Source organism: Urocitellus parryii, chromosome 6 (genome assembly GCF_045843805.1).
Source record: "Urocitellus parryii isolate mUroPar1 chromosome 6, mUroPar1.hap1, whole genome shotgun sequence".
In the NCBI taxonomy this organism is placed as follows: Eukaryota; Metazoa; Chordata; class Mammalia; order Rodentia; family Sciuridae; genus Urocitellus; species Urocitellus parryii.
The window spans coordinates 63,442,949-63,460,248 of NC_135536.1; the positions used below are offsets into that span (position 1 = coordinate 63,442,949).

Here is a 17,300-nt window from a genome sequence, read left to right on the forward strand (position 1 = left end):
GTTCTCATGGTTCATCCTATTGTAGCATGTCAGAAGTTCCTCCCATTGTATGTAGTATTATCACATTTTGTTTTTCTATTCATTATCAGTGGGCATTTGGGTTACTTTCATCTTTTGGCTATTATAAATAATGCTTCTATGAATGCAACAGTATATCCTTTCAGGTTCTGATGACTTCAGCCTGTACATATGGAGATATTTGTACAGATATTTGTTAGAATCCTTGCTTCAATTCTTGAATGTATATCTTTGAAATTGCTTAATAAAATTGTAGCTCTATATAACTTTTTGAGGAATTGCCATATCATTTTTCTTCAGTGGCTCAAAATTTTACATTCCCATACTGGGGTTGTGGCTCAGTAATATTGTGGCTCACCTAGCACGCATGAGGCACTGGGTTTAATCCTCAGCACCACATAAAAACAAAATAAAGGTATTGTGTCCACCTACAACGAAAAAAATAAATATTTAAAAAAAAATTTTTTTACATTACTACTATCAATACTAGTAACAAGGGTTCCATTTTTCTCCATATCCTAGCCAGTACTTCTATTTCTTTTCAAAATAGCCATCCTAATACATATGCAGTAGTATTTCATTTTGGGTTTGATTTGATTGTTAGTGGTATTGAAAATCTTTGCTTTTACCTTTGAGCTTGTACTTCTTGTTCAAGCCCTTTGCACATTTTTGAATTGGGTTGTTTCTTTGTTGCTAAGTTTTAGCCACAAGCCTTTGAATTTGAGGTATTTTAATGAGGATGTTTGCTATGTGATAGCTTATCTTGTTTATTTTTTAAAAGCTTATTTCTATGTAGATAGCTACAGATTATAAATCTACATGTGTATATTATTTTATATTATCTATCCAATTATAAAATAATATATTAAAATATATATTTTTTGTCCCAACAGTATATCCTTTCAGGCTCTGATGACTTCAACCTGTACATGTGGAGAATTCCTGCAGACCCAGAAGCAGGTGAGTATGTTCCTGGTATGAACCCACTGTTATGGTTGGTTCTGTTGATCTTTTGTCATTACAGTGCCCTGAGAGGACATACATATGTCAACAGTTGTTAAGGCTCTTTCCCTCTTTTGGCCTCCCTATTGAAGTTAACTAAAGGGAGGCTTTCTTTGTTGACAGATAGGTGTATTTCCTGGGGTTTTGGTAACTCCAGACATGAAACAAATACTTCTACATTTACTCTAATATATTCTGAGAATTTGGATCTAAACCATCTGAGTTTTCAAATAGGATGGATCATCTTTCTTCATTTTTGGTAATAGTGTTCTCATGTGCTGAATGAGTGTTGCTGGTAGGAAAATGTCTTATTTTTCACACTGAGATGTCTCAGTACAGCCCTCTACTCTGGGCAATGCATGGTATCAGACTGAAAAGCACCATTAGAAACAGAAAAGAGGACTATGCCAACTTCATGACACAAAATATGTCTAGTGCTCAGAGTTAAGGGAAGTTTTTGACTGCCTGTTGCTGAATTAACCATATTGTTACCAAACCTCTGTCTTTCAAAACCGGTTGGGGCCCACTTTTGGCCAACTATTGAGTTGCTCTGTCCTAACTACTAAACAAGTTACAGAAGAGCTTTTCTTCTTCTAGAATATGAAAAACATGAGTGAATTTTTCCAGATGGACAGCAGCAATCTACCTGAACAAAGGGTAGCACTAAGTATCATTCTGGATGAAGCCTCCCACCCTTATAAATCCTCAATTGATTAGCTCAAATGTAATCTTTGAGCTTAATTTTATTTTTTACCTGATCTTGAAAAGCTTTCAATTTAGTCAGTGTGCCTTTTAAAATAGAAATTGGACAAATCACTACTTCTTTGGTACCACACTCTGGAGACTTTTTCACATTCGTATAATGAAAGACTGAAAAAGAATTAGCAATAGGTTTTTTTCCACTCCCTGGTCATTTCTGTACTGCTTTGGTGGGGGCCACCTAGTCAGCCAGAGCTATAATAACAGAATGCCATAGACAGGTATTTATTTTCAGAAATAAGAAATTTATTTTCTTGCAATTCTGGGCTACAAGTTCATGATCAAGGAGTCAACGGGTTTGGTTTCTCCTGAGGCCCCTCTACTTGACTTGCACATGGCCACCTTCTTGCAGTATCCTCATCTGTCTATAGGCACATGCATCCCTGGTGTCCCTTCCTTTTCTTAAAAGGTAGCTATCTTGTCCCCTTCTAGATATTTTTCAGTGATAGTACCCTCACGTTTATTTGGTAGTTCCTCAAAGAAATTATATTCTTCAGCTGTATTGATTTCTCTCCTCTGAATTTGTCCTACCTCAGTTAAAGATTAACTGAATACATTCAGTAGATGTAATCTGACTAGACTAGAGAAAAATCTCTGGTTCATTGCTTCTAAAGTGTGCTACGTGGTATTTCAAAAAGTACACCCAGTATCACTTAAGCTGGGATCTACTTAAATTATACTTAGAGTTGGCTAGAAGCCCATTGTTTCTACACAGGCTGTGGCTGGTCGTGGTGCTTGGGTTTTTCTGTACACAAGGACAGAACCTTATGATTATCCCTCTTGTTGGATTCACTAACTGGTAGTTGAAAGGCTTGTTTTCTCTTGTGTCTTTCTTCAACATTACATCATCAATCACAGAAAGTCTGTTCCTTTTATCGTCATCTTGCTCTGCATGTAACAGAAGCATCATTTTAAGTTATTTTTAGCAAACCTCAGCTCATGGGGATTCAGCCTTCCTGCTACTATTCTAACAGAAACCACCCACATTCTTTTCTTATTCACAAATCTTTACACTTTCTATGCACTATACACTTTCTTGTTCTTTTTTTTCTTCCACTTCTGCTATTATTGTAATTAAGTACTTCTTTCCAAGTAGTATAGATATGTAGTTTTAAAATCAATATTATAATAAAGAGGTTTTTTTTTTTTTTTTTTTTTTTGTGGTGCTGGGTATCAAACCCAGGGCAAATAAAAACACCACAACAATCTATATACATAACATGCTCATAATTTTTTTGAATTTTTAATTTTGGATGTTTTCTTGGTTTTCTACTATTGAAATCATTCAGTTTTCCAAAAGAGAATCTTCAATCTCTCCTATTTAAAGGGTATTCCCCCCCCCCCGCTTTTTTTTGGGGGGGGGGGTACCGGGGATTTAACCAGGGTGCTAACCATTGAGCAATATCCCCAGCCAGGATCTTGCTAAATTGTTTAGTCTTCCTAAGTTGCTAAGGCTGGTCTCGAACTTGTGATCCTCCTGTCTCCGTCTACTGAGTCACTGGGATTTTAGGCATGCACCATCATGCCTGGCTCATGTTCCAATTTTAAAACCTTTTTAGGTCAATGTCAGTTAGCAACCCCCTGGGCCTCTGCTTGTGTAGGGTAAGCATAATTTCCTGACCAGGTGGGCTCCAAGGAAGAATATTACAGCGTAATTGTTTTTTGTACGTGTTTCAACTTATCCTGTTTTCAGCCCCCCCACCCCCTTCATCCTATCTTCAGGGATACTTGGTGCCTTTCATTTTCTTTATGTTGGTATCTCTATTTTCAAGTGTTAGCAATCATTTTATAGTTTACAAAAATATTCAGCAAGGTTCGGCAAGCCAACCAAAGCAACAGAGAGCTATATGTAGCTCTTGAGTTCTAGTTTTGAATGCTTTGAGGAAGATGATCTTTCAGGAAGCTCTTAATTCAAGCTACTCCCTCTGTGACTTAAACAATTATGGATGAGGATAAGCATGTCTGTGTACGCTCACATGTGCTTGCTGTCTCTCTCCTTATTGAATATAAGATACTAAGGCAGGCCAGTAAGGGGAATCTGGCTTGTTGTTACATACCTTAATAATATAATCAGTACTTGAATATAGAAGGCAAGCAGTCAGCATTTATTGAATGCCTGCTGTGTGCTTCACAGTGTTGGCCAGATGCTTAGAAAGTCCTGAATATGAGCGAAAGGCAAGGACATCTTTTTCTTCTCTACTCTCTTGTTCAGAAAAACTGTCCATCAGTCCTTCTTTCTTTTTTCTTTCTTTTCTCCCAATACTACACAGACTCTAAAGAGATAGAATTTATTTATTACATAAACAGTTCTGACTTAGTTGGCTAAGTATTTCATACAGGGACTCCCTAGAGGGCCAAAGAGATAATTTCTAGATATAAGACCCATACCCATTGTAAAACTTGCTACCTTGGTTCCCATTTTTCAGTTGATATCAAATAATAACTCATATCTGAAAGCCCTTTTGAAAATCAGAGGAAGGAATAGAACTGGAACTTTTGCTGTGGCAAAAAAACAAAAACCATCAGAATGCTTTGTACCTTTGAAATAGGTAGGTTGTCTTGAGTCTCAGTTTCTTCTGTAAATTGCCCCCATACTTGGTTACATTATTGTCTTGGAAACTTTCTAAAAACGACATGCACTCAAATGTAAGACATTATTGCTAGGAATGGTAAGATTGGTGTATCTCCGTAATTTCCAAAACATTTTCTCCCTAGTAACTTAGGTATAGAAATGATGGAGTTGGCAGAGTGGGGGAGGTGGGTGTCTCTTGAAAACATTTATATTTCCCTTTACTTTTCCCTAATTCTTGTTAGAAAGAATTTTAAGGTTTTCACAGATAGAGTGACTTTCCCTGAGATATGCCACTACTCTAAGACCTTACTATTTATGGAAAGAAGTCTAATGTTATAAGATTTGGTAGGCCTGATTTTAAATTCCTAATCCATTCATCTTCTAGTTGTGGACTTTGAAAAAAAATTGCCTAATCTTGCCCAACTTCTGCCTTTTCATCTGTAAAATAAAGATAATAACATCATCAACAGAAATAACTACTACCTTCTTAGGGTTACTATAAGAGTACTTAGTAGCTACTCAGTGATTGCTATTCCTCATTAAGAAATCTTTTTCCCTTTTTTGACACTCCTTAGAGAACAAAACGTTGTCCTTTGGTGCCCCCGTGAATGGCTGGTTGAGTTGTTCTTACATGAAGACTGCTGTTTGACTCATCGCTAGTTTAAATGGTTCCCTTATTTGACAAATTTTTCCGTGAATGGAAGAGAGAAACATGCATTTTCATTGCCAAGTCACTGTAGCCACCCCCACTGGCAGTAGGCTGAGGAAGTAGGCTGGAAACAGCTGTAAATGTGTATTCGTGGGCTGGCATATGTGTGTATGCTTTGTCCCTCTTCATTTTTCTAGACATGTATTCATTCTCAAATGAATTAGGCCTAGGCATCTGTTTTTTTTTTTTTTTTTTTTTTTTTGTCCCATGTAATTAGATAACAAGTGTTTTTGATTGGTCACAAGTAGTTGGTTGCAAACACATGTGAAGTACATATGATGAAAGAACTCAGTAGAATTGACATTTTTGTACAGCCAAGCATTGCTTCATATGGAGCTCTTTGAGCTTTCCTGACAGCACTGGCTGCCCCCATCTGACTTTTCTCATCTCTTAAGTGGTTACATGGTCCCAAGAAGCAGCCACTGCTCTGTGTTGTCAGTACTCTTGATTGTATTTCTCTTTGTGGTTTGAAACTTGAAGACACTGAAACTGTTCTCAGGCCTTTTGGAAATGCTAAGAGATTGTTTGGGCACCTTATGTACCAAGAAGAGGAATAGTCTTTTGCTCCTCATGACAGTAAGCTTTTGATTCTACCCATGGAATCAGGAATGAAATAGATTATTTCAATGACTACTTAAAAACCTAGCAAGTAGTAGCTTTAGCATTCTCCCTCAAGCTTTCTTCCAGAGAAAATGGTGAAGGATTTTCTTCAGTTTGCTCACTTACTGAGTGTTTTTAGACAAGACATCATGCCAAGTTATGTGGGCCATCAATAGATAATCCTTCAAAGGATTTCCATTAAAACAATTTAAAAGTGAATTCCAAAGTCCATAAAAAATATAAAATTAAAGGGGGCCAGATTTTGGGATGATTGATAAAGTTTTCATAGAATCAACATTTTAAAGGACCCTGAATAATAGATAAGGTTTCAGCTGCTTTGTTTCTCTGCTCATACTGCAGTAAAAGTGCTATAAAAGAAACATCTGAAATTGGCAGCAGGAAGATAGAGACAGAGAAACACATTTGGAAATCCACATGCTAGGTAATAAAACCACAAATAAGAGGGCTTTTTTCCTACACGCTCAAATTTCATCTTTTCATTAATTCATAGGGTATTTATTGAAAACCTATTATGTGCCAGGCACTGTGATAGAGATTTGGGGTACAGTAAAAACAAAGGAATCCTGCCATCATGGAGTTTACTGTCTAGCTAGGGAAACAGACAGTTAAAAATAGACAAAATAAATAATGTGTTTAAAAGTTGGATGAATGATGGAAAAAAGTAAAGCAGAGTAAGGAGTATAGTAAGTGGTGTTGGAGGGGGTCAAGGGAATTTAATTTTTGCTAGGATGTTCAGTATAGGCCTCATTGAGAATGTCACATTTGAGCAGAATCATCAGAGGGAAAGAGAAAATAGTGAGCCATGCAGCAGTCTAGAGGAAGAGCATTTCAGAGACAGCCTGCATGAAAGTCCTGAATTAAGAGTGCACCTGGTCTGTTTGATAAATTATACAGAGACCGGTGTGTTGAGGCAGAGTAGAGTGTTGGCTAGGGTGAGTATAGGAGATGGACTTCAAAGGAAGTGTGGTGCAATAAGTATCCAACCATTTAGTCTACTAATAGTTCCCCATTCACTTGTACTGAGTACATGGGGGAACTTAAATGGGGAACCATTAGAGAATATTGACCAGAGAAGTAACATGTTCTGACGTATTTCAAGAGGATCACTCTGGCAATTCTTGGGGATAGATGGTCGGAATAGGGCTGCCAAGGACAGAAATGGGAAGAAGAGTCTCATAGGAGAGTGTTGGTGGCTTGCACCAACAAACCAGGGATTAGAGTCTAGATATATTTTGGAGTTAAAACCATCAGGATTTCCTGAAAGGTGTGCAATGGGTGAGGGTCAGATAGTTTGAGATGTTTCTTTAAACATCCTGATAGAGAGGTTGAATAAATAATTTAGAGATCTTATAAGAGTAAGATCTGGACTAAAGCCAGATTTGGTGGTACACACCTGTAATCTCAGCAACTTGGAAGGCTGAGGCAGGAAAATCACAAGTTCAAAGCTTGCCTTGGCAATTTAGCCAAGACCCTATCTCAAAAAACAACAACAAAAAAAAATGGACAGGCTGGGCAATGTAGCTCAGTGGTAGAGCACCCCTGGGTTCAATCCCTAGTACCAAACAAACAAAATTCTGGACTGGAAATAAAAATACAAGTTTTGGTACCCTATAGGTAGTCATTTAATTAAAAGACTGGATGAGCCAGGCACGGTGGCACATACCTGTAATTCCAGCAGTTTGGGAGGCTGAGATGGGAGAATTGTGAGTTCAAAGTCAGCTTCAGCAATGGTGAGGTACTTAGCAGCTCAGTGAGACCCTGTCTAAAATAAAGTACAAAATAGGGCTGGGGATGTGGCTCAGTGGTTGAGTGCCCCTGAGTTCAATCAGCACTCTCTCTCCCCTCTCCCCCCAAAAAATATGTGAATTAAAAAAAAAAAAAAGACTGGATGAGTTCAAGCAAGTGAATGTAAGTAGTCAAGAGAAGGGGATCAAGGACAGAGCCCTAAAAGTGTTCCAATATTTAGAAGTCAGAAGAAGAGCAAAAAAGAAGATCAAGAAGGGGTGACCAATGAGGGTACTAGGAAATGCATGAAGAAAGCAACTATGTTGAATCTTGTATAGGTCAAGTAAAATGAGTTAGAAAACTGAATTGATGTCCATTGTATCATTTGAATAATATTATTGACTGATTTTTCAACTCCTCCTATAAAATTGTACCATCTTTTATTTATTTGCTCACAGTTTTGCCTTATATATTTTGCAGGATTTTCTTGATGCCCCAATGTAAAGCTACCAAATATGATTCTTCCATGAAATACTGAAAATATTTCCTGCATCATAATCTGTCTCTTTTATCTGAGTATATTTTTCTATATCACTCCTAACAGTTGTTCTTCATTAATTTCCACTTAGCAATCATGTCAGGTCCATCTTATTTTATGCCTGACTCTTTTCTTACTAGCTTGATATATCAGCATCTAAATCTTCCAGGATCAAGGTTATTTTCCTCCCAGTGGCACAGGAGGCTGAGGCAGGAAGATTGAGAGTTCAAAGCCAGCCTCTGCAATTTAGCAAGGCCCTAAGCAACTCAGCAAGACTCTGTCTCTAAATAAAATATTACAAAGGGTTGGGATGTGCTCAGTGGTTAAGCACCCCTGGGTTCAATCCCCAGTACCCCAAAAAATAAAGTTTATTTTCCTCTTCACAATGGCCAGTGCTCTTCCTTGGAAGTACAAATTTTATCTTCTGTTTTGATTTTTGTCTTCCATCAGCACTTTCCAATCATCTGGTTCTCTCCCTCGCTACTGCTTCATACTTTCCCTTCCATGATCTCAGGGAAGTTTTTTTTTTTCTCAATGGTTTTTCCTTCCCATTGTCACAAAGGTGTTTGTCTTAGACATCTATTAAATAATGGGTTACTAGGAAAAGGAAAAAAAATCCAAAGATTCTGATAAGAAAATCAATGGTGCTATTTTATCTAGGTCACATTTGGAATTGATTTCAGTACAAAATACGTAAGTGTCTTGTTCTATAATTCAAGTGCCATTGAGGATCACTTCCCAATATGATTGATATGTTGCTATTAAACCAAGACCTCAAAAAATCTTGACCACATTGCTTTTAGCATTTAAATTGAAAGTATAATCTTTCTTGGAGGACATTGTGAAACCTATGGCATTGATAAGAAAGAGATTACTGACATTGTCTAGAAATGGGAGTGCTGTTCTGAGAGGATAAACCTCTGGCTGAATGTGGTGAAAAAAGAATAAATAGAGAAGAAGAGAGAAATCAGGACCTTCATGCTTACCCCATTGTCTTCTCTGAGATGCTTGGGCATAGGGTGTGTGTGTGTGTGTGTGTGTGTGTGTGTGTGTGTGTGTGTGTGTTTTACGGGGGGATTGAACCCAGAGCACTCTACTAATGATCTACATCCCCAGCCCTTTTTTATGTTTTGAAAACAGGGTCTTACAAAGTTGTCCAGGATTCCCTAAATCTTCTTCCTCAACCTCCTGAGTCACTGGGGTTACAGGTGTGTACCACTGTGCCCAGTAACCAAAACATTTTAGAAAGGCCTTTTGTTTGGATTCTGAGCAAGGAGTTGTTTGTATCCTGGGGTTCCCTAAGGTAGCAAGCGAATTCCTCAAGCTAGAATTCTATGAGATGGCCTTCTCTCATTTTCTTCTCTGGGGTCTTGAAATAGAATAGATAAGGTGACTTATAGCCTTCCCCACCTCTCTAGCATACCTTCTAAACCATAGAAAGATGACTACATGAGAACTCCACCTTTGACTTTTGAATAAAACCTAAACTAGCCAGAGTAGGTGGCCCTAAAAAATGACTATTATACAGAACTACATAAACAAATGACAACTGAAGAATAAGTGAGGTCCTTTTTTCCTGGATATGTGATATTTTGTTCATTGGTGCTCATTATTAGTAATTAGGTTATGGCTCAACAACCGTGAACTGAGGTTAAATCCTTACCTGGATCTTCAGAGATGACCTTGAAAGAAATTTACGTAGATTGTAACAGTTTTTATGGGGGAAAAAAATTCTTAACACCTTCCAATTTGACCCTGCTGCTTATCAGAGGGTCTAGCAGTAAGAACCTCAGGTTCTTACTGATATTGGCATCTTGACTTGAGCCATTTCAAATTAAAACAGAAACTCTGGTGATCTTAGATACAATCTAAGCTCAATTCATCATCTGAAACACAAGTACCAAGAAAGATACTATAGAGAATCTCTCAAGCCCATTCACTACTATGATTCTTTGTATAGAGCCTTGGTTACCTGAAACAAATGGCGGCAATAATGCTTTTTGTACCTATTTTATAGAGCCATCAATTCCTTTGCTCTGTTGACTTCATCCTCTTTTAGATTTCTTAGTACCAATGGTACCAGTTTATGTGGGAAGGAGGAGAAAAAACAGTATTAAAATTACTCCTTAAGCCAGACACAGAGGTGTACAGCTGTAGTCATAGCTATGTGGAAGGATGAGGCAGGAAAAGCACTTGAGCCCATGAGTTTAATACCAGCCTGGGCAAGACCATGAGGTCCCATTTCAAGGGGGAAAAAAAATTGCTGCCAAGAAGAAAAATGAGATGAGGTCACAGTACATAAAATAGTTTTTCCATGATCTAAATTTTTAGGCATTGATACCCTTTAATTATTCTTTAGATTTGGAAGTTAGTATGATTGTATTCCAAGTAACCTCTGACAGAAAGATCATTTTTGTCAGTCATGAGACCTTCTATCCATCTTCCTTTGGTGTTACTTATTCTAAAATTGCACTCTGCATTCAACAAGTATTTACTGTGGCCCTGTTCTACTTTAGGGCTTGTACCCAAGGTTCTAGATGTGCAGGAGTAAATAAGACAGATCCAGCTATACTTGTATGGAGTATTTAGTATTGACATCCTGATGAAATGTCCTGTGGTGATACTCTATAGCTCAGAATAACATTGAATAGAATCTGAATCCCTCTGCCTTTATTTAGGATTTCAAATGAAAACCAATCTATTTAATAACTGCCAGAAGATTTAAAAATTATTATAAGCCTCTAAATCCAGTTCTATTCAAACCCTGTACTTCCTAAAGGCAGTTGCTATGGAAAGGAAAACGTATTAGACATTGTAGCCAAACAGAGTGTGGTTTAAATCTTGCTAGTTGTATGACTTGGGATAAATTCTTTCAGTTACTTAAATTCCCTTTTTTTTTTTAATAAGGCGGTAGGATTAAACGAGATTGGTATTAGGTTTAACCTAAAGTTTATTTGCTATTGCCATCCAGTGTTGCAGTAGAGGCAGGAATAGGATATCAAAAATGCAGAATACAGAGAATTCTAAGCAGAAATGATCCCTGTCAGATCAGCCTTACCTAGGAAAGGTAAGGGAATTTAAGTAACTGAAAGAATTTATTCCAAGGAGTTCCTTGGGATGCTGAGATCCCTAGACAAATGTTTTTAATTCCCATGGATCCCTCTTCTCTAATTCTCTCAAGTGTATTTTTATTTTGATAGGCCCCAGTCACCTTCCTTCCTCCCAACCACATCCAAGAAACTCTAGAAACATTCAAATTAGGGGATCCCACCATAGCAGCCTTCCTCAGTGCCAAACCTTTCTTGATCCTTTTTCTCTGTTAAAAACCCTCCAGTTCTGGGCTGGGGTTGTAGCTCAGTGGTAGAGTACTTGCCTCAAACATGTGAGTCCCTGAGTTCGATCCTCAGTACCACATAAAAATAAACATATAAAAATAAAGATGTTGTGTCCATCTACAATTTAAAAAACAAACCCTCCAGTTCTGTGTCCTAGTCGGTCTTTTTTTCCCTCTTTGTAGTTTATTAGCAAACCTGATGAAGTTGAGCTTAGACATGAATAACTTTAAATATATTTTCTGTCCTGGATAATTCAAATATTAATGTAGCCAAATATGGGAAAACATTAAGTCAAAGGACAATTTGTCACTCATCAAATTGAGTAAGCACCTAGAAGTGGCTAAGTTGGCACCACCAAGAAGCAAATCAGTACAGTCTGAATTTTGCTGTCAATTTTTTATTTATTTATTTATTTTTAAAGATATGTCTATTGCGCCAGACATGGTGGCACATACCTGTAATCCCAGCAGCTCAGAAGGCTGAGGCAGGAGGATCATGAGTTCAAAGCCAGCCTCAGCAAAAGTGAGGCACTAAGCGACCTGTCTCTAAATAAAATACAAACTAGGGCTGGGGATTTGACTCAGTGGTTGAGTGCCCCTGAGTCCATTCCCCAGTTCCAAAAAAAAGATAGATCTATTGCAATAAAAGGGGATCTCTTCCCTGAGGCAAAATAGAAGTCTTATTGGCAAGCCTAAAGCAAAAGACACCTCTGCAACCACATTATGTCAGGGAAAGAGACATTGTTTTACTCATTTTTCCTTAAGACATGGAAACATCAAGAACTCTCTGGAATTAATGTTTGAACAAAGTAGAGTTGGGAGTAGGATGGAGCCACATGGAGCAGACACTGTGCCTAATAATACTTTGTACCCTTGTGGTGCCATGCCCTGGTAGGGGCTAATAAGGTAGTCATTGATTAAGTGAACTCTCATTTGTATGTGTCTGGATGCATCACATTTTATACCTTGGCCATTTTATACCTTGGGTGTTTGTGTTCTATAAATGTGATAGCACTACCAATGGAGTTGGAACTCTGAATTATCCCAAGTTCATAATGATGATATCTTTAACCTACTGTAAGTTCCTGGCCTCTGGTATTTTTGTAATTCACTTAAGAGGAAAGCTTTTAAGATCATCCTTAAAATATAGCTTTCTATCTGTGGCCTATTTAATTTAATCCATACATGATGGGAGTTTTGTTTTGTTTTGTTTTTTGTTTTTTGTTTGTTTTTTGCAGTACTAGGGATTGAACCAAGGGCCTCACCCACGCTAGGCAAGTGCTCCACCACTGAGCTACATCCCCAAACCTTTTTGATTTTGAGATAGGGTTTAATAAATTTCCCAGGCTGGTCTCACACTTGTTATCCTCCTGCCTCAGCCTCCTGAGAAGCTAAAATTAAAGGACTGTACCACAATGCCTGGCTCATACACAGTATTTTTAAGACCCACTCTCTAGTTCACTTCTTAATACTTGGACCTTGCATATTATGGAAGTGATCTAAATCTCCTTTATCTTCAGCTCTCCCTGCTATTAGGAGATAGGGATGCTCTCCATTATTTTCCCGTGGGCTATTTTTTTATTTTCATTTTTCCTGTCTTCACCATATATTGAGGGCAAATTAATCTAAGATGCCATTTGTACATTAAGTCCTGCCTGTCCCTGCCTCAGCAGCCTAAATATTCACAAGCAGTTCAGTTCTCATTTTGTTCAGTTGGCCTTTTCTAAGGTAATACTTTATTCCAACTTGGGGATCAAAAACTTGAGGAACATTTTAACTGGCTTTGGTTTTATTGACAATGGAATTGCAGTGGGTGGGCGTGGGCAATGCTTACAAGCTAAATAAAGGCTCTTGGTAAGAGCACATATGCTGAGGGTGCTTTAGCCCTCTTTCCATAGCAACTTTATCTGTAAGTTTAAGCATCTTCCTGGTGGCATAGTTAACAACAACAATAAAAGTCTCTGCTCCTGTACAGAGCTGTTTGTCAGGCATTACCGGAACATATTTACTTTGATCCATCTCATTGTTTGTTTTTGTTTTCTTCTGTCTTTCCAGGTGGCATTGGCAGGGTGGTCAATGGAGCCTTCATGGTGCTGAAAGGGCATCGTTCTATTGTTAACCAGGTCCGATTTAATCCCCACACCTACATGATCTGCTCTTCCGGTGTAGAAAAGATTATCAAGGTGAGATCCTTCCCCTTCTGTCCTTTTGAAGAAATTAAAGATCTATAAAGATTCTCAATTTGACATATTATAAAATATTGGAAAGTTTATATTAAAAAATCCTCCTTTCAGTACTAAACAATGCACAAGTAACCTGGGCTGTTTCATTCCTGGCATGAAAACTTTTGGATATTAGAGAGACCAACAATATCCTAAGAATGTGATCACTAGGGCTGTGAAATCCTTGTGAGAGAGAGAGAGAGAGAGAGAGAGTGTGTGTGTGTGTGTGTGTGTGTGTGTGTGTGTTGATGGAGATTTGGGTGTGAGTGTTTTGAATATTCAGGCGACTTAAATCTACAAAGCCAGACTTTAAAAAGTTGTTTAGAATGTTATGTAACTTTTCAATATTCAGCTTTATTGTAGGAAAATGAAATAGTTTTACTTTTGTTTTGTTGTTTTTCAGATGACAGCTACCTAAAATAAAATGCTAGAAGTTTGAGATTAGCTTTAAATAAATGCAACTCCTCCTTTAAAAAAACTCCTCCATTCAGAACTATTTGTAATATGTGTATTAAGAAATCAATATAGGGCCAGGCACGGTGGCACACACCTGTAATGCTAGCAGCTTGGGAGGCTAAGATAAGAGAATCATGAACTCAAAGCCAGCCTTAGCAATGACAAGGCACTAAGCAAGTCAGTGAGACCCTGTCTCTAAATAAAATATAAAATAGGGCTGGGGATGTGGCTCAGTGGTCAAGTGCCCCTGAGTTCAATCCCCAGTACAAAAAAAAAAAAAAAAAAGAGAAAGAAACCAATATAGTTTATATGCATCTATTTTTTATTAGAAATATCTGTGCCTATGCATGTATATAATTCCAAAAAAAAGTGTAAGATGGCTTTTCTATCTCATTTTGGTGAAAGACCACAGACTAGTGAGAAGAACTACATATGTATGTGAATAAATTTCTACATTTTACATATATATGGACTTACATTGTAGATATATGCATATAGATATGTTCCCTAGATATCTCTTTGCATGTATCCCTAGATATCTCTTTGCATGTATATAAGCTAACTGTTTTTCAAACATGGCTGTTTTTAGGAGGAGGCCATACAGTTCTCAGCCTGGCATTAATGACCTCATAAACATCTCTAGACTTCCCAGAGCTGCTGATCCAAAGATCCCTAGCTTCCCTGTGGCTTAGATGACTCAAGAACCGTTTTTAAAACTAGTCACTAGGCTTTGAAACAAATGGTATCTTTTAGACACTACCTTGTATGCTGTTAGCATTTCCAGTGGCCTTTGAATATTTTCTTTTGGAGGACAGGGACTGAGGATTGATCCTAGGAGTGCTCTGCCAGCAAGTTCTATCCCCAGCCCTTTTTTATTTTTTGGAACAGGGTCTGGCTAAGTTGCCAAGGCTGGTCTCAAACTTGGGATTTTTTCCTACCTCAGCCTTCCTTTGATTTTGAATTCTGCTTCTCCAACCTTACCTGGGTGGTTAGGAGAGCCACTATCCCTTAAGTGATTGTCAGAACCAAGATAAATTGTCTCTGGATACAGCAAAAAACACTATTGTATGTGGTTGTGATTGAGGCTACTTGTTTGTAAATACTAAACACATCAATTGCACATCAGCTGAATGAATATTTTTAATCTCCACAACAGAGGAACCCAGCCTGGCCTATGTCCACAAAAGGATAGCCCACTGCCCATCACTCACATTCCAGTTGCTAGTGACCCTTTTTCCACATCTGAGGAAATGAGGGTTCAGGGAAAATGAGAAATTTTTGAGAACCCTATAAAGTAACTTGAGTTAAAATAGGATAGATAATACTCCTCCCAAAATTTAAAGTTTTTTAATTTTTTTCTTAAAATGATTTTGAAATGTGAGAAAGGTTTCAGAGAAAAAGTTAAAACTGGTTTGTGGTGATTTAGTAAATTTCCAACTATCTGGAATTAAATCAAGTTATACTTGATGGCAAGAGACAGCTATCAGAAATATTATATTGGTGTGTGGGTCAATATTTTTATTAGCTCTTAGTCCAACCTTCTCTACATAGGCTTTGTTAGTCCTGGGAATTAGGGCTGACTTTATTGGCTGCAATTGTTTCCCCAGAGAGATAGAGTGAATCTTTTAGGTCATTTCTCCCAATTTTTTCTTTTTACAGGTGATGAAATTTAAATTATGAATTTAACTGTCTGAGGTCACACAGATAATTAGTAATAAAGCTATGATAGAGCCCTGTCCTTTGTTCCACCACATTCTCCATGCTGGGAGAAGGCAGCAGACAGCCTGATTTGATCATCTCAATATTCCTTCATTTGGGCTGTCATTGAAATGGCCCTGCCCCTTACATTGCTTTCTCCTCTCCTTTGGCCTATGACTAATCGGTTGGCTCTATAATGTCCTCTCTAGGCCTGTTGAAGTCAATTCTTTCTTTCAGAGAGCTCTGTGCTTGGGCATCTCCTTTAGAAGAGAATTCCTGTTTGGCCGCGTACTCTGGGATGCTTCTATGCTAAGTCTCCCCAGTTATTGTTTAGTCAATTGAAGTCCTTACCCTAAAGGTCATAGGTTGGAGACTAGCCAAGTTCTCAAGAAAGAGAAGAAAATGTTTTCTCTGTGAGGTTATCCAGACTGAGCTATGGAGCTCACTGCTTCCAGGTTCCCATAGGAACCAGGAGTTGTTTAGCCATTTGAAACCTTAAGTATGCACAGATGACCACAGTGAGACTGAAAGCTGAAAGCTCTGGAGTGCTCAGCTTTGCTCTCTCACAAGTGTCTTCCCCATTCACCATCTGGTTGGGAATGGTGTGATGGTAAAAGCATTGCAGGAGGGGAGGTGAGAAGGAGGAGGATGAGACACCTAGTACAGCGCTGCAGCTACTGCCTTTGCTGATGCCTCCATCACCCTAAAAAGTGCCAGTGAGTCTCAGCACTTGGATCAGTCTCCCTCTGTAAGAGTTCTCACGTACCGTGTTCTAGTCCAGCCCGAGACTTGCTTTTCTCTTTCCACTCTACCTTTTCCTTGCCTTTATCCTTTGCTGCTACCTTTTTTTTTTAATACATTTATTTTATTTTTATGTGGTGCAGAGAATCGAACCCAGGGCTTCACATGTGCTAGGCAAGCGCTGTACCGCTGAACCTCAATTCCAGCCCCTGCTGCTACCTTTTTAGCCTAGAGAAGAATCTCTCTCATCAGGGCCCATGTGTTCTCACCCATAATAGGCCTTCTGCCACTGAATGCCCACACAAGCCTAATGAGGAGGTTCATTTTATGGTTAAACATGTGAAGGAATGAGGCAAATCCTGGCTTTCTTCCCACCACCCTCAAAGCTCAATATTCATTATTCATCCCATATTTGTGATGTACCTACAGTGTGCCATTTGTGCCAAGCCTTGTGGGGAACATAAAATGGTAACACAGATCTCCCTAGGAATTGATGACCCAGTAGAAAAGTCAAAAAAGACAATGGGAAATGCAGTGTGTGCACAGGACAATATAAACAAAGTTTTGTGAGAGAAAGAAGAGATTTTTCTCATCTGGGGTAATCTCAGTATAGGTTAATATTTGAGCTAATTTTGAAGAATAAATTAAAGACCTCAAAAGGAAAGAGAGAAGCAATATGGGAAGAACATTCCAAGAAAGGGCTTGGATATTTATTTATTTATTTATTTATTTATTTTCCAACAAATATTTATCAGCTACTATGCATTGTGCTTATGAATAAATTATTGCATTTGGCCAAAGTAAAGAGGACCAGAAGAAGGTGGGTCTAGGAGATAAGGCCACGAAGGCAGACTATGGACAGGCCCAGACAGTGTTGGAAGCCACATTGAGTGTGATAAGCCCTT

At 38.2% G+C, this 17,300-nt stretch overlaps 1 protein-coding gene across 3 annotated transcripts in view; it reads left to right on the forward strand.

Annotated features, from left to right (window-relative positions):
• Dcaf5 (DDB1 and CUL4 associated factor 5) overlaps nucleotides 1-17,300 on the forward strand; it is a 100,174-nt gene that overhangs the window by 75,101 nt on the left and 7,773 nt on the right. For all 3 annotated transcript variants that reach the window (XM_026385100.2, XM_026385101.2, XM_026385102.2), the window contains 2 exons: nucleotides 912-978; nucleotides 13,334-13,461. In XM_026385100.2, the coding sequence (XP_026240885.1) occupies nucleotides 912-978; nucleotides 13,334-13,461 (195 nt within the window). The remainder of the gene's footprint in view (nucleotides 1-911; nucleotides 979-13,333; nucleotides 13,462-17,300) is intronic.